We start from the raw sequence: 24,132 nt of genomic DNA, 5'->3' as shown, positions 1-24,132 counted from the left end.
CGTTGCAGCACCACGCAGCTTGACAGAGACCCTCACAGCTCAGGGATTCAAAGCCCAGGCCTAAGGACTCGGGACACAATGATCGTGATTCAGAATCATAGCACCGGATTTGCAGCGCGAAAGCTTGGGATGCTTGGACGGTGACAGATCGGCGTTCAGATCAAAATCAGGAGTGTATTTCCCATTGAGTAAAGCCCATTGAGCTAAGAAGATCTTTTTCAAGGGCGACTCGGCCAGCAGACATCAGACTATTCCACAATTACAGGTTTTAAAAAACGTAATAATAGAAATTCTGTTGTAAAATTACATTTACACTTTTAATAATCGTTGAAATGAGGACATGACGAGACGAAACTAGGTCGTTTCAAAACTTTGGGGCAGCTACGTTAAAAGCTTTTAAGTGTACATTTTGTTAGAAATCTGGGAACTATTAATAGACAGACGCGCATCGCAGATTTGTATGATTGTCCAACAGTAATAACAACAGGTCAGACAAATAGAGAGCAGATCTACCGACAATAACCTTGAAAATGAAAATAGCCCTAAGGTGAAAATGGCTTCTCATGTCGAAGGACATGGTGGTACAGAGGAGGTCCGATTAGCACGGTTGTCTATGTACGGTGCGAAAGAAGTTCTACATACCGTGCATACATGTATGGAGCATCCACTGTGGATCCTAATGTAGCACGATAAACCGAGTAAAGTTTGTTTGAATGAACTAAAGGAGCAACCCTAAATGCTGCTACATCACAGTAGTCAAATAACGGAATGACTGTCGCTTCAATCATCTGTCTAGACATTGGAATCTCGGATTTCGGGCTGAGAGCCGGACGGCAGAACGTGAGATGAAACCGGAATCCCAACGTGAGTGACTTCACGCACTGCGCTCGTGCGCTCCAGGCATCTGTGAATACGATCCGTCCCGCCTGGTACGGTATTCACGGAAGTAAATTTAACACGACTCGTGGCAATTTCAATGATGTCTTTTTACCTGGTGCAGCAAACGGTCTGTTACCAGGCATGTTACCCTCCAGCATGCTCTATTAACTGGCATCTGTCACAGACAGGAATACAAATTTTCTTTCACGTATACAGACAAATTCCGACAGCCACCTGGCATCTTGCCGTGCGCTTTTCCATCTGTTGTTTACGGGAGCTTCAGGGCACTGCCAAGTGGTGACGCTGGCGGCGGTCTGAACGCAGAGGACGGTGCTGCTCTTTACTCTAAAGGGCCCCCCCCACCACCAGTCCTCCACAATCAACTTGGAATGTTCCACAGCTGAATGGTGAGTACCTCTATACAATTGTATGTTATTTCTTGTATAATTTTTTAAATGTAGGCTTAGTTTCTAGAAAAGTTGTATGGACTTTTGTTAATTTCGTGAACCATAAGTATAACTCTCAGATCACTGGCACCTCTCCATTCCCCATAGATGCTGGACAAGAGATTTTGCTGTCGTGAATAGAGGTTACATGACTAATTGTAATTATGCCGTATATACATATCATTTTATCCTTACTAATTTGTCCGTGAGCCTATTTCTATATTTATAATGTACTTTCATAAATTAAGTCCTCGTTTAACGCGGCAGAAGTGAGCGCTAATCCAATAAGCGCTAAAAGCGCTAATTAATTATACTGTACCATTGTGTACTACATGGGGATGCGTTCCAGACAGTATTGTCTTTTGTATGAGCAATATTGGTAATAGCGCTAATAATACAGAAGGTACACATTTAATACAAATACATCTCTGTGGTGAAGTTTCTTTCAGGTGAAATTTTACTGGTAGGAACGAAGTTGACCAGCCTACAATAGATTATATCGTCCGTCCGTTTGTCCGTCCGTCCGTCCGTCCGTCCGTGTAGCAACATCGCCCCCTACTGCTAACACTTGGCATGACCCTACAAAAACCTTTAGACTCAGTGACGCTTTCCTGGCTAAACAAGTGTAACATTCCCTTATAATTCCCTGAGATAGCTTTTAATTAAAACTTGTAAATTAAAATTTAACTCACAGCGGCCTAAAGCCTACAGCTAGGCCTAAAGCCTCGAACAACGCCTCAAACTCTCCCTTCGTATCGTTCCCCCGCGTGTGTGCAAGGGAGTTAATGTTTAACAATGTTACATTCCCCGATGCTTTTAAATAGAAACATTTAAATGTAAAGCTTTTACATAAATAATAAAAACAGTTAAATATAAAATTAACTCACGGCAGCCTAAAGGCTACAGCTAGGCCTAAAGCCTAGACCTAGGCCTCAAACTCTCCCTTCGTATCGTACCCCCGCGTGTGTGAAAGGGAGTTAATGTTTAACAATGTTACATTCCCTGATGTTTTTAAATAGAAACATTTACATTTAAGGCTTTTACATAAATAATTAAAACATTTAAATTAAAAATTAACTCACAGCGGCCTAAAACCTACAGCTAGGCCTAAAGCCTAGAACTAGGCCTCAAACTCTCCCTTCGTATCGTCCGATTAGGTGTTGCAACATCGCCCCCTACTGCAAACACTTGGCAGGACCCTAGAAAAACCTTTAGACTCAGTGGGGCTTTCCTGGCTAAACAAGTGTAATAATACATTATGTTTATATTCTTTGGTTATTCGTTCCTACCAGCCCACCCCGCAGGGTCCTGTTTTATTTAACAAAAAAAGTCGTCGTGACCACGATTCGTGCTAATCGGATCGCGGGGGGTGGGGTCTGGTTGGCTGAGAGCATCCATCGCTCTCATTGGCTGAGGGAATAATGGGGGCGGGTACGTTCCTCGGCCTGCGCTGCTGCGTGTTCTCATTCGTCAGCACTTTGTCGATAAAGTTTTTATTTAAATTAGTTTTGGTAAAAATGTTCTCCAGGAGGCAGAGCGCTCTACGAGGTCACGCTAAGCAAGGCCTGCCTGCATTAGGCAACGTCAATGCCTTGCGGCGCTGACACGAAATAAATCACGGACAACGATGGGTTCGTGAATCGGTCTCTCGGGATTCTGGAGCAACGTTTCCCAGTCGCCTTTGCTGGGGCACGAACCCCTCATGGGTGACCCGCCAGAGTGCGCGTGACCTGTTACCTCCATTGCCGCTATGGTTGTCTCAATTGTCTGTTGCCAGCAATTCCAGGGCAACTAAATTGCAGTCCAGCCACGTTGGGACGACGTTAATAAGATGCTGTCCTCGTGGATTGCTGAAGCTAGAAATACACTTTGGGCCAGTTTTGAATTTCCGAGTCTTGCTTCCTCCTTGGAGGCTGCACAGCTCAAGTCCTCGAAAAGTGCCGCATTACGCGAAAACAATTTGACCTAAATAATATAACGATAAAGTTTGGCGAGATACGATGTACGCACACCGTGAGATGGCGGCACAAATAACTGAGGGTCTGCCGCGTAACTGCATCATTCCGCATTACTCTATCTCTGTTACGCTCGGAAAGCGCCTTATAACGGGAGCGCTGCGCGTTCTAACGGGAGCGCTGCTGCGCGTTGTAACGGTGTGCGTGCTGCTAAAAGTGTTCCCTAATGGAAGAATCGCGTTATAGCGAAAACGCGTTGTGTGAACACGATAATACGGACTTACCATATTATCATGCAATAGCCTGGTGGGTCTTTGATGACTGATATGCGGAGTAGGCCACTGCCTCGTGTGTGTCTTATGAGTTCTGTCTGTGGTCGATATCCTCCCGTATGCAAGTCAGTGGAACATCGCAGTACAGTAGCGGATATTCAGGTAACACTGTTTGCATAGCTGCTCAATGAGTGCTGCTGCTGTTATAATTGCGCTGCTGTTGCCGTTTCGGTTGCAGCTCCCATGCTTTCTGTTTATTGTGTATATTACAAAAGCTTTCACTCAAATTAACGAGGTATGTTTTACTTGCTTTTGTTATTCTAAATATTACGTTTTTTGGTTGGTTGCAACGGGAGTAAAATGACTGTCAGCAATGCTATGATTATGCTATGCTATATGCAATTCTATGATGAGCAATACAGTGCTGCATTGCTGGCCAAGCAGATACAGTATTGAACTACAGGGCGACTTATTAAATATATGGATGTATCTGTGTGTTTAGAATAGCGAGTTAACGCGCTGTGCTACGAAAGCAGCTATCCGAGTTCGATTATCGCTCACGGCCACCAACACCAGTGACGATTACTTGAACTGGTCCTGGGCCACCCCTAGGTCAACTCAGCCTCAAATGAGTACTTGGTGCGATGTGTACACATTGCCACGAGGGAGACAAAGACGGCCGGGCATGGTGTTGGCCACTCACCCCTTCGTGTAGCATCCCGGCCTTCATAGCTGCTACTCACTAACAACACCGGCCCCAAAATCCTGCTAAGACTATAGGGGGGGTCTTTGTCACTTCCCCGTTCGAGTTCAGCATTGCTCATGTATTCCGCCTGGTGTTGTGGTGTGTGTGTGTGCTATAGAAATAATTTGGATACTTTTTTCTGATCTACAGCTACCCTTGAAGCGTAACATGGCACAAATGGCAGTGGACATGCCGGTCTGCAGGTTCCTTCGTCAACACCGCGTGGAGCTGGAAAGCTGCCTGTCCAGAAAGCCATTGTCCGTGCTCACACTCTCAGATGAGCGGGGCATAGTTCAGCCCCCAGAGTATCGCACCCTGAACAGGGTGAAAGACCCCCATGAGCAGATGCGGCAACTGATCGACAGAGTTACTGCCAAGGAGGAGTCGGATTGCCGGAGCTTCGTGGCGCACGTGCTCATTCCGCTGTGCTGCACGGTCAGCGGCCTGGACGCGTGGTTCACGCGGAACGAGTCCATGCTGGCCACGATGGGTTTCCTGTCCGTAAAGAGTGAGTGCCCTGGGGGTCTGAACAGTAGTACACATTACGGGGTGTGTGTGTGTTCAGAGTATCTCGCCAAACTTTATCGTTACATTATGGGAAAAGAGTTTTTGCATTTTTGCACGCAACGCAGAACTTTTCAGGAACACATCTACCACGTTAAACGAGGACTTATTTTATATATTCTTTCGTATGTTAACTTGTTTATTGAAATCTATATCTCGTTGTGGATTAGGTTGCATTTTGAAAATCTACAAAGAATACTTGAAGGAAAGGACTTCGATCATGAGAAGCTATGATGCCAGGCCCACAGAGCACATTTCCATCAAAGAGCAGTGTGTGGAGCCCATCTTGGTGACTTATGATTACGTGGATGAAAACAAACAACACGAGAGTGAAGTCAGACTCAACGCACACGAGAACATTGTACAGCGAATGAAGAGAGATGGGTTCAAACACAATCAGCTGTTTGACCCCATTGAGGAAGAGCGACCATTGATAGTGTTGCTCGTGGGCACTGCAGGCAGTGGTAAAACCACAATGAGCAACTTTATAGTGCACCGCTTGCTCTCTGGAGAGCCAGTATTCTCATGTAGCTTCCAATATGTGATATACATTCGATTTAGAGATCTAAACCACTATGCTGAAGAGACCACACTCCGAGAAGTGTTTGTCGAGTTGCATAACAATTTGGGGGATGAAGCGGACACGATATTTTCCAACGCGAAGGAGACATTGTTCGTGATGGATGGCTTGGATGAGTTTGCGAAGCCTCTTGACTTTCAGAGACCCTGCAGCGACCCTAACAGTAGGAGGAGCGTGGAGGCGATTCTTGCCGGCCTACTGGAGGGAAGGCTTCTGACGGGCGCCTCGTTTCTGGTGACAACCAGACCCATCGCCCTGCAGCAGCTCGCTTCCATTAAGATCAAACGAAGTTCGGAGATCATGGGCTTCTCGCCTGAAGAGCGCGAGAAGTTCTTTTGTAAATTCCTCAGAGATGAAGCCCTGGGAAGACAGGCGCACGGCATGTTGCAGCAGTACGAGATCCTCAGCATTCTGTGCTGCAACCCGGCTTTTTGCCAGATAGCAGCCATCACTCTCAAGTCGTACCTGAAAGATCGCAAATCTGACATATTCATGCTGACCTCCATGACCGACCTTTTCACAAAGTACACGTTTGTTCTCGTTCGACACCACAACGATGGCTGCGGTGGTAAGAACGCCATCAACGCCAAGGAGACGATAAGAGGGCTGGCCAACATGGCTTTCAAAGGCGTTCAGGAAAACAATCAGCTGTTCAGCGAAATGCACCTGCAAGAATTCAGCATCGATTCCGATCGCGTGCAGGAAACTTTTCTTAGTGAGATTTTCAAATGCGAAGGCGTTATTGTCTCCAAGAGCTATTCGTTCTCCCACCTGACAATTCAAGAGTACTTCGCGTCTCTGGCCGTGTATCTGCCACAGCCCAAGCTGCCAGTTCCTGCTGTCATTGAGGAAATGGAGAGGTGTTCTGATGGACGGTTTGACATCTTTCAGAAGTTTTTCACCGGATTAGCGTCACGCATTCATTGGAAAACGCTCGCCGAAATCCTCGACCGCCCATCCACGGACTCCCAGCGTGAGATCATCCAGTGGCTCAAACGCAGGATGACGGCCAGCGACCCCAACAAGCGCAGGCTCATTAGCCTCCTGCACTGCCTGTACGAGCTGCAAGACCCCGACGCCATTCGCGAGATCATGCAGACAAGAGAGTCGCTGGATCTGTCTCATACTCCACTCAGCCCGTTCGACTGCACAGCCCTCTCTTACGTCCTGCAGAGTCGGAACAGACCTCTTGAGAAACTAAACCTGTGGGAGTGTGGCATCAGCGACAAAGAATTAGTGAGGCTGCAGCCCACGATACAGAGATGTCACGAGCTGTGGTGAGTTGCAGCATTGAGACAAGTTGTTAGCGGTTTCATTCAGAAATGTCATGGATGTAATGTTTGGTGTGGTAGGCATAAGGTATGTTAAGTGCTCGGTTAACGTTTAGTGTTCACACAACACGTTTTTGCTATAACCCGGTTCTTTCATTAGGGAACACTTCTCGCACAACGTGAAACGCGTGTCCCGTTATAACGTTTAATGTGTGCCATTATGACGTGTAATGTGTGCTGTTATGACGTGTAATGTGTGCCGTTATGACGTGTAATGTGTGCCGTTATGACGTGTAATGTGTGCCATTATGACGTGTAATGTGTGCCGTTATGACGTGTAATGTGTGCCGTTATGACGTGTAATGTGTGCCGTTATGACGTGTAATGTGTGCCGTTATGACGTGTAATGTGTGCCGTTATGACGTGTAATGTGTGCCGTTATGACATCTACTGAATCCGTTATAACTTGGAACCCCCGCCAATTATAATGCGGTTTCTGAGCGGTCGACGGCAAACTACTTTCTTGAGCTGCGCAGCTGTGCGATACGTGTTGAACTTTGTTCGCACCATACGTAGCAAACCGTACTAATTGGAGGTGTGGGAACACTTTTTGATACAGTACACAGAATGATACAGTAACGCGGCGACGTACCATCAATGATTTGTCTCGCCATTTTGCTGTGTGTGTGAATTGTATCTCGCCAAACGTGAATGTTGCATTTATGGGGAAAGAGTTTTTGCTTTTCACTTAACGTGGCACTTTTCACGAACACATCTACCGCGTTAAACGAGGACTTACTGTAAAGTCCCCGATACAATAATAGTCCCTTATACAATCCGTCCTGTATCACGCCTCAGCCACTCAGAAACCGCGTTATAGCGGTGCGTGTTCCAAGTTATAGCGGTGCGTGTTCCAAGTTATAGCGGTGCGTGTTCGCCATTGTGCGTCCGTCATGGAAGAACTACGTTACAGAAAAAACTCGTGTGAACAAAGACTTGCCGTACTCGTCTGAAGTGAAGTTAATAAAGTTCACTGTTCACATAAGTCTGTGCATACAAAATCCTGTGTGACATGTTATAGCCTGTACTGTTGTACAATGATCAAATCTTACGCATCAAAATTAAATAATAACTGTTCAAAGGAAGTATTCTTTGAAAATACCTCAGTGGATCCTTGTTAAATGACATCCACTGGGGTTTATTGTCTTGTTGATGCGCAGTGTAGTCTCGCTGACAATTTTATTCAGCCAAGCACGATCAAGTGCCAAATAGTACCACAATGCACGTTTAACGTGAATGCGTTGCTGCGATAGTTACTTGGTTAATATAAGCATGCGTGTGCACCAGTCATCTCTGTTATTGTCAATGTGGGCTCTAGCAGTGTGCAGATTTTGCTGGTGTGAAGGACGATACCCTGGTTGTAGGGATGTCATGTGCAATGGTGGTGGTGTAGTGGTGGTCGATGGTAAAGCATTGCACTATTATTGATGTTCAGGTTTGGAAGTGAATCATTTGGAGATAATGGAGTAGAGCTCATGGCCAAGTATATGGAAGAGAGCAGTGGACATCTGCAGGCATTAATGTGAGTGCTGTGTGTGTCACCTGTCATATGCTGATAACAATGTGATAACAATGTACATGCATAATGTACGTTGATTACCATATGAATAACCAAACCGGCAATGGATACCCATTGTAATTTATATGCATTCATTAATCCCCCCCTTCAGACGTGAAGGGCTCACAAGTGTTGTCATCACATCTATCCCTCTATTTAAGGAACGAAACAGAAGGATGTTTGAACAAATCTGGCTGTCATCTGATTCTGCTAGTTGTAATTACTGGCGAAACGCCGTACTCAGATTGTAAATATTGTGGATTTCCTCTCCAACACACCAGTGTGCTGTACTCGTGTAATGAGCGACTTCTGAGACACAACGTATAGAGGGCTTCTTAAATTTCGATTTAAAGCTTTCGTGACTGCAGGGCTTCTTATTTATTTCTCATACTTGGGCACGAACACTGGGCGATATATATAAACGTATCTACATAGCTAGACACAGCCGACCTTTCTACACAGCCCCATCATCAGCGTCTAACTACATAGCTGGCTGACTAATATAGCGATGACGATGATAGGAGCCATGCAGAGGATCGGCCATGCGGCCAGACGACGAAGAGGGATGACAGCGAGCAGCGACGCAGCCAGGACCCGGGACTCCGCGACAGCCCCGATCATTCGGTTACGTCCCCCCTATATACTTCCCGGCGTGGCCAGGCCCCGCCTCCGGCCACGCCCCCTTCTAGAACTTTCGAGCAGGTTCCCGGAGCTTCCCGATGAACCCCGCCTTTTACCTTTAAGCCAGATACGCCCACCCCCCCCTTCTAGTTGGTTATTATATAACGCGCCCATACCCGTGATTACCCCTCCTGGCCGACAGGTGACACCCTGTCATTGCATCAGTAACGAATTGGCATGTTCTGTCTACGTGACAAACCTTACTAATTGGCTGTGTCAGGTGGTGGCGGGTTTAACGACACATTTATATGAACGCGATCTAACCCAAAAAAACCTATATTATGAACAAATTCAGTGTCATTCACAATACCGTGAATAAGCTACACATACGAGAGGGGGGACTCGTGCAAGGCTCAAGACTTTCGCGTGTGTGTGCGTATAATCAACGTTTAATTAATGAAACAGCACGTTATGTGTTGGATGATGTTAAAACTTGTACAATAAGTCTTCGTTTAATCTGGTAGATACAATCCAGAAAAGTGCTGTATTAAGCGGTACTTTTCGATAAAGTTTGGCGTGATATGCAGTACCCACACAGAGTACTGTGGCGGGACAAATAACTGAGGGTACACCGCCACATTATTGTATCACTACGCGTACTGTATCGTACCGCTGAGCCACTCAAGAAAGAAGTTCGTCGTCGACCACTCAGAAACCGCGTTATAACGGTGCACGTTCCTCATAACGGGTGTTTTCCGTGTTATAACGGTGCACGTTCTTCGTTATAATGGGCACGTTGTGCATTATAACGGTGTACGCATTCCGCGATATCACTGTCGCGTTCCACGTTGTGCGAAAGTGTTCCCTTGTGGAGGAACCACGTTAGAGCGAAAACGCGTTGTGTGAATGCCACACGTTAATTGAGGACTCATCGAAGTTACTTTCAGTATAAATCTACAATACCTTGTCTGCCCTTTGTCTCCAGCATGGACTCGTGCTGCCTCACCTCCAAGTCGATCCCGGCTCTCTGGAACATCATCACCTTAAACCCAAACCTTAAAACGCTCATGTAAGCATGCAGACACAACGATCTCCATAACCCATTGTGTGCGACTTGAGACAGCTAAAGTGGATGTTTGCATCTTTCTGCTGCCAAATTATAATTTTTTACAAAAAGCTTTCAGGTTCATCTTCTTGTTTCTTTCGGTAAAGTCACGTAGAAGGGAAGTAATAAAATAATAAAAATAAAACATAATAAAACAATTCTCACGACGTTTCGGCTACAACGCAAGCAGCCGTCTTCACCTGAAGACGGCTGCTTGCGTTGTAGCCGAAACGTCGTGAGAATTGTTTTATTATGTTTTATTTTTATTATTTTATTACTTCCCTTCTACGTGACTTTACCGAAAGAAACAAGAAGATGAATCCCTGCAGTCACGAAAGCTTTAAATCGAAGCTTTCAGGTTACTTTCGTTAGAATAGTTGCATTTTAAATGGACATCTTGGTAACTGTCTCCCACTCTTTAAGTTTCTTGTCGTCGTGGCCACTGATGTTCCCAGACATTACATTGTGCTGAGACATGGCGTAGACACCGTTATTGCCCTGCTCCTCATCACTCCTCTCACAGCGCTACCGCAATGTGAAGTAAAGGAGGCGGTCTCTCGTGCAGGCCAATCAGTCTCAGGGACAATGCAGACATTATTATAAAAGCATAATTGCAAGTTTAACCACATGATGTGTGGTTAATGCAGACTTGATGCCTTGTAATAGGTGTCTATTTGGTGTTTGAACATCTGAACACCTGTGTTATTTCCGGAAGGGATAAAGCCTATTCATAGATACTTATGCCATTATTACTCTTCAAACTTGCTCATTTCAAGAAACGTATTAAATAATTTGCATAATACCTCCACTGCTGCTGTTGCTGGTCACTTCTGGGTATTTGGGCCCTGTGCTCAGCAACTGTCATTTGAATAGACAATAATGACTATAACAAGCTGCTTGTGTCTGTAGGCTTTCCGGAAATGACCTGGGGGACAAAGCAATGGAGGATCTTGCTCAGGAGATGCAGACACATCCCATGAGACTGGAACGGCTCTAGTGAGTTCTCAACACGTTTATACAGCAAACCCTTGCCCATCGAGGGGGTTATGTTCTCGAAAATTGCTGCAATCGGCAAATTCTTGATCCGCAAAGTCAGAGGCGCAAACTGTACCTTAACACATTTGGCATAAAACCATGATAGCTAAGGGTTTGCTATAAATCCCTTATTACCCATTTGTGTAGCTTGCGTCATAATGTTTCTGCGTTATTCTGTTATTGGTATTTTTGAATTGTTCTCCACAGGACTGTACGATGAGTTCCTGTAAGCACACACAGTGAGATGGCAGGACAAATAACTGAGGCTACGCCGTCGCGTTACTGTTTCCTTCCACGTACTGTATCATACCGCTCAGCCACGTAACTCAATAAAGTAGTTCGTCGTTGACCAGAAACCGTGTTACTAAAGTGTGCGTTACGCGTTATAACGGCGGGCCTTCTGCGTTGTAACGAGCGCGTTCCACGTGTTGCGAAGTGTTTCCTAATGGAAGAACCACGCATGAATCTACGTACGTATTTATGTTCAACTTATTTAGCACTGTACATAGCCAACCATGTTAATCGGAGGTTAAGGGATGGACTTAACATACCCTTGAGTCATAAACTCACCTTTCTGTGTCTAGTCTTGCTCTCGACGTGCTTTCTTCACCATTTGATCATGGATGATATGAGACTAAACACTAATTTATAACTAAATATTGATCAGTGAGACCGGACACAGGGATGCATGATTGTGCAATTAAATAATGTTGTAACGCCCCTCTCATGAACACTCTTTTTGGAATGACGTGTTTTTCAATCCTTGAGAGATTTACTTGCAGGCACAGCAGCACTGTGCATGGTTTTAATTGATGATGAACTCTCTTTTTTTCCACCTCCACAGCTTGAACAAATGTTCGCTGACGGACAAGTCAATTCCTGCCCTGCATCAAATCCTCACCACTAACAATTGCTTCGACTGGGTCTCGTGAGTCTGTGTGGCATGTGCTGCTGCTTGCATTCCAAGATGAAATGTCTAATTTTAACAAAATTTCAAGTCCTGCATATTTGTCATGTTTTGCTCATAGCCACATCGTTAAACGCTTACACATTTCCGGCAAATCTCAATAGATTGTTAAAATGTATACAGTAAATCCCTGTTTAACGTGTGGCGTTCACACTACACATTTTCCCTTTCACATGTTTTTTTGCGGAACGTGTTTCTCTAAACGCGAGGCGCGCTGCTGTAACGCAAGGAGTCTCGCGCGTGGCAGACCACTTTTCTGAGTTGGCGTGGGTGTTGGCAGCATTGGTTGGGGAAGCTGGTACTGTAGTACTGCGACTGTAGTAGTGATACACGGCGTGCCTTGCTCTTCCTCAGTCTTTTTTACGGCATCTTTGTGTGCGTCACTTGTGTGTCGAGAGTCCACGTTTGTATTGCTGTAGACAACAACCTCATGAGCCCACTGTACACGTAAACATGTACAATAGTGTACACGATATACATTTGTCTCATTCTGTGGCTCGACCATTCGCGATTGACTACAAGATTCCTGTATGCAACGTAACTGCACTGCTCAAGCTAATGATGATGCTGCTGCTATAACACACATGCCGTCTTATATCCCCATGTTGTCTCTCAAGCGGCCCATCGCGGGTCCCAGGTCACGGGGTGTTCCCAGTCTCCAGTGAGGAGGCAGTGAGGTTCAGTCGGCCGCGATTTTTTTCTTGTAGTGTACAGTCGTATACACTTAATAAAAAAAACCTTGACATTTACTGTACAAGTTAGATTTAATGCTACAAAAATATTAATCATGAATTAAAGCTATCGTGGCTGCAGGAATTCATATTATTTGGGTCTAAAGTCACGTAGATAGGTACAAATTAATCAAAATAATAATAATATAAAATATGTATTATAATAATATTAAATATTTATTATTTTTATGAATTTGTACCTATCTATGTGACTTTACCGAAAGACCCAAAGAATATAATATTAATCATATTTTACATTCAAAATACTTCCTGTTTAATGTTTGGTTTGGTATAGGGTAACATCTAATAAAAGGAAGCGGTATCGTATTACGAACCGTCAACCAAACCTCAAGTTTTCCCTGTAATGCTTTTGAGCTTGCAGATCGCGAATTTGCCAATTGCTGGTATTTTCAAGAATGTAACTCCCGTGATGGGCAAGGGTTTCCTATACACTCCATACTGGGATCTCCATGAGTCTCTTCATGAACTATGCTCTTTCATCTTCTGAGCAGTTACATCTCGACTTAAAGCTTTCGTGGCTGCAGGAATTCATATTCTTTGGGTCTTTCGGTGAAGTCACGTAGATAGGTTCAAAGAAAAATAACAAAAACTACGTTTCGATCGCAACACAAGCGATGGTCATCAGGAAAAGGGGGTTGACTTCTAAAGGCAAACTGTTTATAAAGGTTTAAAATGGGCGTAGCCCAAATGTCAGCAGCATGGGTGGGGCAGCTGATGTTAATGTAAGTGACGGGCAGCGACCGCAATGGCGGTGGGTTTCCACCAATTAAAGGGCTGCCAGGTAAACATTTGCATGTTAATGTAAGATCGGTGAGCGGCCTCCACGGCGAGCGCGCTGAGGTGGCGATGTTAATGTGAGAGGTTAGCATGTTAATTAAGGGGTTAGCATGTTAATGTGAGTGGTTAGCATGTTAATGTAAGAGATTAGCGTGTTAATGTGAGAGATTAGCATGTTAATGTAAGATCGCAGAGCCACCGCCACATCGAGGTACTGCGCGCGAAGGTGGCTGTGTTTATGTGAGAAATTTAACCTGTTAATGTAAAATCGCAGAGCCGAAAATAACAACTAACATCAGAAGGTGGCAGGATGAGAACATCACAGCCAGTTATGACTTAAACTGGTTGATAACGTCCTTCCAATGATTGCTAAGTTTGTACCCATCTTCTCGGTTTAAATTTTGTCTGTCTGTATATATGGATGGCTTCATGAACAAATCTTTGTTGATAGCCAGTGGGTTTGCAAAGTACCTTCGTCTTAGAGATATCAATATCGTGTGAGCCCACTGCATTAAAACAATGATCAGCCACGGCCAAGGTATTGCTCCTACCGTGTTTCAGATTTGCCTTGTGTTCATGAACAGCACGCTCGTCGTGGAGGCCGCTCACCGATCTTACATTAACATGCTAATTTTTACCTGGCAGCCCTTTAATTGGTGAAAACCCACCGCCATCGCGGTCGCTGCCCATCACTTATGTAGTGAGTTCAACTGTGTCGCAGACGTACTCTTGGAGGCAACACATTTATTTAACACCAACACACAGGGTAACTGCCCCTTAACAGAATAACAACCTGTGGTGGTGACCACCAGGCTAACTACACTAATTACAACGTAACTGCTACAACGAACCGGACCAAAGCTTGGGTCCAGGTCCACGTGTTGGAGACTCGGTAGAACGTAGGACGCAGACGAAGGCTTCTTCAAGATGAACAACGCCGGTCTCTCTGGGGAACCCGGCTTGTATCCTATGCGACATGGCTGCCTCCCTCCTTGGCCACGACCACCTTCCAGAATCCTCGAACAGGATCTGGACCGGGACCACGTGACCACCCCTAGCCCCCACTTAGGGCCCCTTTGTAGACTTAACCGGTCACGTGTCCTCTCGGGTCAACCAGTGCCATGATCTTTAGTAACCCCGGCACACCCACACCCTATCCTGTAGGGCTGGCACTGTTCGCCAAGCGTGGTGCCACCTCACGCTAGCAACCAGCGCTCACCGAGCCCCTCTAGGGCCGGTACTAAACCCACATCATCGTGGTGTCCGCGATGTCGTTACATCGCACGCCGTGCCTCTCTATGGCTGGCACAGCACAGTGACATCCCGCGATGTCACTTCACTTACATTAACATTAGCTGCCCCACCCATGCTGCTGACATTTGGGCTACGCCCATTTTAAACCGTTATAAACAGTTTGCCTTTAGAAGCTACCCCCCTTTTCCTGATGACGACTGCTTGTGTTGTGATCGAAACATCGTAGTTTTTACTTTGAAACTATCTACATGACTTTACCGAAAGACCCAAAGAATACTTGTGAGCAGTATTGTGTTTTTCCTCAATGCTGACTTTCCCATGGCAACATTGGCTCTAATCTAATCTCCTTCTGTCACATGGGTATAATTTTTACATGCTGACACCTAGTTCAGTTAACTTAATTTAATGGCATGTCCACTCACATGCATCCCCTTTCTCCATTGCAGGTTAATTGACAATAAATTCAGCCCAGAAGGTTATTCCAGACTGAAGGACATGGAGCAGACAGGGCAGCTCTACATTCAGCTGATTGGACCGGCGCCAGCATCAGTGAGAGTCCCTAAATCGCATGACACCTTGGTGAATGATTATAACGTGGGGAACGATTCAAATGCGGCGATGTTGAAGGCACCAGCTGACGTCTAACATTCCACATATTGCTTCAAGCCAGCATGCAGAAAAGTCAGTGATCTGCTGCTCAAATGAGCATTGAGGCGGTGGTCATCTTCTATTTATACACCTTTGAGCCAATGGTGGATATTCCACATTCCTATGGTGGGGTCGAGTCTATGAAGGACAACCACTGTTCACTTCCCCACAAAGTGGTACTCATCTTAGAGACCCTGGAGGGATGATGGATTGAGTCAACGCCAAACCAGGATTCAAACTCCCAACCTTGCCATTGCGAGGAGCCACCAGCCCAGAATAGACAAGTCATAGCATATTTTTGTAGATTTTTTAAAATGTTTCTATTGCAACACAGCACGAGCCCGGTACAATACGCCAATCACCATCAGAAGGGAACATAAACTCTGCCAACAGCAACTCTAATTCGGCGCAGCAGGATCGTACAAAGGGAAGGGTGGATTGGGCTCGCTGCCCCACCCAAGTGGGGACCTCGTGCAGGTACGTGGAGATTTGTATTGGGTGAGGGCAAAGGGGGAAGGGGAAAGGTAACTAACATATTGAGGAAAGACCAGGGGCCGGGGGAGTGGGGGAAACAGGGGGGAGCAAATTAATCCCTACAAATAAAAACATACGTGCCATATGAAGCTTAAGCACTAACCTCCCACCACTCAAAGATCCCCTCTTTACACCCATCCCCATCTCCAGACTTTTTCGCCCACGCCCCTCATTTTAGGCTCCGTAGGAAGGAGGGATCACCTGGTCTCAAACTCCCGTTCCTTCCCATTAAGCTTGTGGCTTAAGTACTCAATTCCTGCTTGGGCTTAAAGAGTGTTGCGCCACTGTTTCCACGAGGGGGGTTCATGATCTTCCCAGTTAGCCAATGTGGTTTTCCTGGTCCTGAAGGTTTAAAGTAGAGCGTGTTGGTGTTTCGGCAGGGCATCTAGTATCAGGCCCCACAAAGTCATTTCAACTGAAGGGGTGATTTTTTTATTTTAAGAATGTATGGACATGCTTGTCACAATATGTAATATTTATACCTGGTCTAAACAAGCTCGTTCAAACAAGTAGTGTGCTAGTCAACTCTGGAAGATCTACATTAAATGTGATCTCACACCGTTGTAAAACATATTACAGCAAACCATTTTCTCTCTCGGGTTTAGCTATTTCAGTTTTGTGGTTTCGCACCAAATCTATTGAGGTACAGTTCGCCGATTGCGCCCCTGTGGCGGCTTGACCATTCACGGTTGACCGCCGGATTCCTGTTCACATTGTAACTGCACTGCTCGCGGTGACGATGCTGCTGCTGCTGCGGACCACCACGTTTCCCGCGTCTTGTGTCTCCGTCTTGCCTCCCACGCGGCCCATCGCGGGCCCCAGGTCACGTGGTGTTCCCAGCTTCCAGTGCGGTTCAGCACCCACGATTTGTCTTCCATTAGTGTACTGTACACTACTGTACACGGATATGTGTACAGTACTGTGCACTATATTTGACACTAGCAAGTAATATTTTACAATCAACATACTTGCTGTGTAATGTTTGGGTTGATAGGGTAACGTAAAACAAAAGGAGGTGTCGTATTACAAACCGTGAACCCTACCCCCGAGTTTTCCCCACAATGCCTTTGAGTTTGAGGTTCGTGGATTTTCCAATTGCCGCTATTTTCAAGAACACAACCCCTGCGATGGGCAAGGGTTTGCTGTATTTACATGCGGATTAAGAGAGATTCATATATTTAACCCAAAATGTCTGAAGACCAAAAAAAACAGTAACAGTTTAAATTGGAATGTCATTGTAAACTGTGGTGTATTGCACTGCATGTAATTAATACTTAAGGTACAATTAGTTTGATGTTGGAACAAAAGGCTTCAATTCCATACTCAGAAACGCAAAGACAACATATGATGCTTTATTACCACAACGTTGGAAAGCGAAGTTTGCTGGCTCAGGAATGATCAAGCAATGCTCCATTGGCTGTCAGATGTAAAAATAAAACTCGCATTGCATGTTGTTACTTTGGTGTCCACAAATGCATAATCCATTGTTAACCAACTATGATAATGAGATCATCGTTTGATCAATACAGGTTAACAACAATGGCTGACATTCGCCACCACGGCACTTGTGTAGTGTTTTTATTTCACGCAGACACCTTTCTTTTTCTCCTGTGTCACTTTTATTCAACAGAACTCCTCGTGTTCAACACCACGTGACTCCATCGCAACTCCCTCCCGCCTGCGGTGCTCGCCTGCCACGCTTCTCTCGCTCCGCTCTCTCTCTATTACTATATACTCTGCTAGCTTCTCCACTGCTAGCCTATAAACTCTGCTAGCTTCTCCACTGCTAGCCATTCGCCATATACTCTGCTAGCTTCTCCACTGCTAGCCTGTCTACCCTCGCTGCTCCATCCTCGCCCTTGCCTCCAGCGGGGGACCAGGCATCCCCGCTGGAGAGGACGCGGTGTGCTGAGAGGGCCCGGACTTGTCTTCACTCCAACCAACCCAACTCACAACTCCCCCGCGTGTCTCCGCACAACGCCTTATATCCCCTCACTCATTAACTCATTAATTAAGCTGGCGACCTCCCGTCGCCTCACGCCTGTGGCTTCCGCTGCTATGCCTCAATCTCCAGACCCCGAGACGCTTACACCGTGTCTGCATTTGCAGCCAGCCAATCACCGCTATGCATCTTAATTGGTCACCTCTGGCTGCTGTCTCTCTCCGCACCTGAGTGCGTGCACACCACTTGCAGACCCTGCGCGCGTTACTCCACTACACTTGTACCAGGCCAGGTACACTCCAAGGCCACGTGAAGAGTCGAAGGCTTATTGACAGGTCAGGGGACAGACCCAGATGGATTTGTAATACGAGAGTTCACCGACGATCGCCGATCAGTGGGATAGGCTCCGCCGCCTGGGCATCAACCCATCAGAGGGATGAGCCGAAGTTAAGGGCGGAGCTTAAAGGCTCTGGGGAGTAACCATCTAGAAGGGTCGTGAGGGAGTGTGGCTGTAGGCGGGGCTTGGTGACGTAGGTCAGGGGATATAAGGGAAAGCCGGACAGGGCTTGGGGTCAGTGTGTGGAGTCAAGCAGCGGGACCACGTCTCGCGCATCCGGAACGCCAGCGGCCACGTGGCGGGCCGGAGGCTTCCTCCTTGCAGGCCGCTCGACAGGGGTGCGTGGGAGAGGGTGTGAGTGAGCTGGCACGAGCGACAACATCTAACCGCGCGGGAATGGGAGTGCAGCCGTGTCAGAGTGAAGAGCGTGGAGCTGTCCAGCTGTGAAGGAATGAATAAATAATAAAGAAGACACAAGTTACAGATTGTCGTCGTCGTGGTTTATTACAGATTGACTGAGTTGACTGGCAAATGCACTATCTTTACTCCCTACTGTGCCAACTTGCTTAATTTTATCTGCTCCTTTTTGCGAGCATCGCTCCTCTACCCTCTTGGAGGGTGACTGTCTCCAACTCCCCAGCAGCGTCCTTCACGAACCTCCTCCTGAGAGGCCAATCTTGACACCGCTGATACCAGTCTTCGGCAAGTCCATTCAACTTCACATCCTCCCATACCACATCAGTCCATCTTTTCTCTCGCCGCTGCCACCCACCCAACAACCTACTCACCCATCCATTCACTTACCCACCCGCTCGCTCGCCCATGAACTCTCCTTTACTCTTTGGTTCTTTTGGTAAAGTCATGTATAAAGATAAAATAATAAATTAAATACTAGCATACGACGTTTCGATTGCAACACAAGCAATCATCAGGTATAAATGAAATAGAAACACACATCTAGTATACTTAGAAATGTAATGTAATACAACAGAGAGTCGGACAACATTACAGTCAACAACCTACCTGGTTGATTACGTTCTTCCTGAGAGATAAAACACAGAACCAGAGACATATAGACAGACATATAAGCAGACAGATATCGCAGAGATACATAGAGACAAACATAGGCACACAGAGAAACCACGTCTCTGTGTCGAGGCCTTAAATAGAGAGAGGGGGCGGGGGCGGAGAGAGAGGGAAGGGTTAGAGAAATTAGCATGTCAATGAGTGGTACGGTGCAAAAGCTTGAAAAAATTAGGAGACAGGGAGAGAGACACACTGAATTAAATAACCTAGCAAAATTTCGAAATGTAATGTAATGCAACACAGAGAGTCAACACACAATTAACGCATAGCTTGGGTGATTACGTTTTTCAAAGATTGCTAAGTTAGAAGTTAAGTGTGAAATTTTAAAGAGAGACAAGACACAAACACGAAGAACAGACAAAAGCAGAGAGGGAGAGGGACAACAGCCGAGATACACAGAGAGAGCATAACATAAGAACGACAAAACGAGTGGAGACAGAGAAAGTACACTAAATCAAATAAACCTAGCAAATTTCGAAATGTAATGCAATGCAACACAGAGGGTCGGTCAACACACAATTAACGCATATCCTGGTTGATTACGTTCTTCCAAAGATTGCTAAATTTGAATTTAAGTGTGAAATTTTAAAGACACAGACACAGTTAAGTGTTGACTGTTATGTTATCCGATTCTCTGTTGTATTACATTACATTTATAAGTATACTAGATTTGTGTTTCTATTTCATTTATACCTGATGATGATGATGATTGCTTGTGTTGCAATCGAAACGTCGTATGCTAGTACTTAATTTATTACTTTATCTTTATACGTCACTTTACCGAAATAACCAAAGAGTAATTTCTGCACTCACGAAAGCTCCAAATTACACTCTCCTCTAGCTCGTGCCATGTCCGTTTAGCCTCTATCCAGCCAAACAAGCTGTGTTTGCATGTGTAGAGGTGTTAGACACTCTATTCAGTAACCTGCGACCCGTGGCACCTGGGTCTGCCCCGTGACCTGCCAGCGAGCGTTCGACACTTCACGTGGCCTCAAGGTGCACATGGCCTGGCACAAGCGTCGTGGTGACGTCGCCGCCACTTAGTGGCGAATGGCGGTTGTTCTTGTTAGATCACTACAGGTTCTCGATTTAAAAACCATATGCATTTACCAAATATTTTGCCAATATTTCAACCAGGAAATTCAAACTGCTCTATAGCTTTATTTTTTTCTCGTGATGACGATTGCTTGTGTTGTGATCGAAACGTCGTAGTTTTTTGTTAATTTTTGTTCTAAGTGGCTTTACCGAAAGACCCAGAGAATATGCTCTATAGCTATACAAGTGTAGTGGTGATACGCGCTGGGGTGGGGATCGTGTGCCAGCGCGTAGTGATTGGCTGTGTGTGTTGGTGACGCGCGCTGACAGTGAAGGATCAGGGGTCAGCGCGGGGTCAGGGGTTATGAGGCAGTGATTGGCTGGGTATCGGTGACGCGCGCTGACAGCAATGGGATCCTGGGGCAAGCGCGCGGGGATTGATCAACTAAGGGGGATGCTCACGTCGAGGTCCGCATACGCTCCGTCTCCCGAGAGCGGGGGCTATATAAGGTGGTGCGCACAGGCGCACGGGGAGTTGGTGACAAGCGAAGACTGAAGACGGAGGAGGAAGATATAGGGCCCTGCGGCACCTAGTCCCGCTGTCCTTGTAAGGGCCGGGGCTCTGTGTGACCCAGAGGCGGGACCCTGGGACCCGGGGCCGAACGTCCGTGTGAGGGCCGGCCCTCGGGACCCAGAGGTTGTGACCCACGCCCAAGCTGGGGTGGGCCTGGAGGCTCCACGGACGTTACGGGGCTGGAATGCAGTGTGAGCATGCAGTGTGAGCATGCAGCGTGAGCCATAGTAACTACACGTGTCAAGTGGAGTGTGTAGTGGGAAGGGTAGTGACCACACGTGTCAAGTGAAGTGTGTGTAGTGTGAGGAATAGTGACTACACGTTGTATCGTGACAAGTCAAGGTTTAATAAAAAGTGTGCTACCCGTCAAGTGGTTTCCTGCCGTCATTCCGAATACTTCACAAGTGTAGTAATAGATGTAACTTCATGGGTACACTGCATGAATTACAAGTATAATAAATGATTGAATATAGTTCAACCGACAAACATTTAAAGTTCTAGATAAATGATCACACTACTAAATATTAAAATTCTTAGAATTGCATGAAATACATCCAAATGGTACAACTGTAAAACTCCCATCCACAATTATTTGATTACATATGCATGCAGATGGAATCATAGAACATACAGGCAGACCTCGCCTAGCGCGACCCCATAAAACGCTGATTCGTCATAGGGCTCTTTGTCCTGGAGCAGATTTTTACTTAGAATAAAAGCCTAATGGTGAGAAGATACAGCAGTGCCGGCCAAGGAAACGTACCCACCCCCATCATTCTCTCAGCCAATGAGAAAAACGAACGCTCAGCCAACCAGACCCGATTCGATTAATACGATTCGTAGTCATAATTACATTTAAAAAAATGGATTTGTTTAGCCAGGCGAGACCAGGATAGTCTCAGGCTCCACCTAAAATAAACCTAACCACGCAAATGTAGACTGGGGGCATGACTAAGATCACGGAGGTCATGAAGCTGTGACCTGGACTGGGGGCGTAGCAGCAGTTCCTCCAACATTATCTTACTCCTCTCTTTCTATATAATTCCTCAACTGTCTATCTACATGCTCTCTTGTATTTTTCTGTGGTTGAAGCAAAATGATGTAGCATTTGTGGAAGAACAGAAAAATAAGGATTCCGTAGCCAGAGAGAATGATAGAGATGATCTCAACAACGACCCTGTGCTCGTTACTCAGAATGTAAGCGGGGATGAATGAAATCCACACAATAAAGAACGTTAAGGCACTGAACATCACGAACTTGCCCTCGTTGAAGTTATTAGGAAGCTTGCGTACCATGAATGATAGCATTAAACAAATCAATGCCAAAACGTACAAATACGCGATAATAAACGCAAAGTTGAATGGAGAGCCTTCGTCGCATTGCAGGAAGATTGTGTCGGCTTTGATGTTTTCATTCCTAAATACGCTCGGAGATGCTAGGAAGTACCAGACCACGCACAATGCAACTTCTATGGCAATAACCACGGCTACGATAGGGATTTCTGCACGTGTCATTTGTCTGTGGAATGTGTCATTCCTGGTTTGATTGGGCTTGAACGCAATTATCATTGAGATTGTTTTGACCAAGATGCAAGACAAGCAGGACGAGAAGCTGACACCAAAAAAGGGCTGTCGGGCAATGCACATCCAGGGCTTTGGTATGCCGACAAACACGTAGATGCAGAGGAAATTGCAGAACAAACAAACCAATAGCATGAGGCTTATTTTGAAATTTGACGCCTTTACGATTGGTGTTTCTCTATACTTGCAGAAAATGAAGAGTACATCGAACGTGAGAAAGAGGCCAACGATCGCGGCAATGTGAAGAATGAGCCCTTCGACAGAGTCCCACTTTAGGTACTGCACGGGTTTAACAAAGCAGTCGGTGTGCGTTCCCGTTGACCAGGAGTCCGGAGGGCACCTCACGCAGTTATTGGCGTCTGTAACGGAACACAGTAACAACGGTGAGAGGGCATGGGCACTGATGGTGTGGTCTCATCAACACTCCGTCCGATCACCACACTTTGCAGGTCACAACAACGTATAGCAAACCCTTCCCTCTTGCAGGTTTAGCTATCGCGGTTTTTGCTGTTTCGCACCAAATCTATTGAGGTACAGTTCGCCGATCAATCATTCGCGGTTGACCGCGAAATTCCTGTATGCATTGTAACTCGCAATGCTGCTGCTGCTGCGGAAAGACACACCTATAGCCGTCTTGTCTCCCAAGCGGCCCATCTCGGGTCTCAGATCACGTGGTGTCCTCAGTTTTTTAATTCTATACATTTACCATATAAGTTACATTTAACACGATAAATATGCGTCATATTTTACATTCAAAATACTACCTTACTCTTTGGTTCTTTCGGTAAAGTCACGTAGATAGAAAAATAAAATAATATATCACGACGTTTCGATCGCAACACAAGCGGTCGTCCTCAGGTGGAATTTTTGGTATCCAGTAGTGGAACTGCTGAACCAGCGAGAGAGCTGTTACAACAACAAGACGTTATATATATGTAGATGGACAAGCAGGCGGGGTCTGAGCTGGAAAGGAATTCCATCCCCGTACGCAAGCACGTCAGTTGTGTTAATGGGGGAGATTCGGGAGAGAGATTAGGGAGAGAGATTAGCATGAAATGAGCTTCCGTCCCCGCATACTAGTATCGTTCCCGCATATGGCACACAGCAGTGTTAATGGAAGACTATCACTATATTGATGGGAGAGATTAGGCAGAGAGATTAGGGGGATTAGCAAGTTAATGTCATTTATATGTGTAACACAAGCTGCGGCGCTGCCAAATGCGCTGTGAGAGGCAAGATCCCCCCCTTGTCTCACGCTCAGCAGTCGTTTATGACTCTTGGGCTACGCCCGTTTCTACCCTTTAGAAGCAGCCTGCATCAGCAGCTTGCCTCCTACCTTATACAACCTCTTGTTGCAGCAGCTCTTTCTCCTTCGTCAGCAGTTTCCCTGCTGTGTTGATCTCATCTGATGACGGTTACTTGTGTTGCGATCGAAACGTCATGATCTATTTTTTAAATCCTTTATATTAAGTTCGCTTGCTTGCTTGCTTGCGTGCGTGCTTGCTTGCTTGCGTGCTTGCTTGCTTACGACCGTGCAAATCTTTCGGTCGTTTT

The 24,132-nt window shown here is 45.9% G+C and overlaps 1 protein-coding gene across 1 annotated transcript; it reads left to right on the top strand.

Moving 5' to 3' along the window:
* Window positions 1-46: 46 nt before the first annotated feature.
* Window positions 47-24,004, top strand: LOC133343254 (NACHT, LRR and PYD domains-containing protein 3-like). Its single transcript, XM_061552689.1, has 11 exons — window positions 47-277; window positions 797-864; window positions 1,163-1,286; window positions 4,448-4,805; window positions 5,032-6,718; window positions 8,208-8,294; window positions 9,937-10,020; window positions 10,966-11,052; window positions 11,936-12,019; window positions 15,288-15,390; window positions 22,769-24,004. Exons 3-11 carry the CDS (start codon window positions 1,284-1,286, stop codon window positions 22,820-22,822), a joined length of 2,547 nt encoding a protein of 848 aa, XP_061408673.1. The 5' UTR covers window positions 47-277; window positions 797-864; window positions 1,163-1,283; the 3' UTR covers window positions 22,823-24,004.
* Window positions 24,005-24,132: the final 128 nt, after the last annotated feature.

The sequence above is a fragment of the Lethenteron reissneri genome, chromosome 17 (genome assembly GCF_015708825.2).
Source record: "Lethenteron reissneri isolate LAM-NWPU_2019-01 chromosome 17, ASM1570882v1, whole genome shotgun sequence".
Taxonomy (NCBI): domain Eukaryota; kingdom Metazoa; phylum Chordata; class Hyperoartia; order Petromyzontiformes; family Petromyzontidae; genus Lethenteron; species Lethenteron reissneri.
This window is presented reverse-complemented; position numbering and strand designations above follow the sequence as displayed.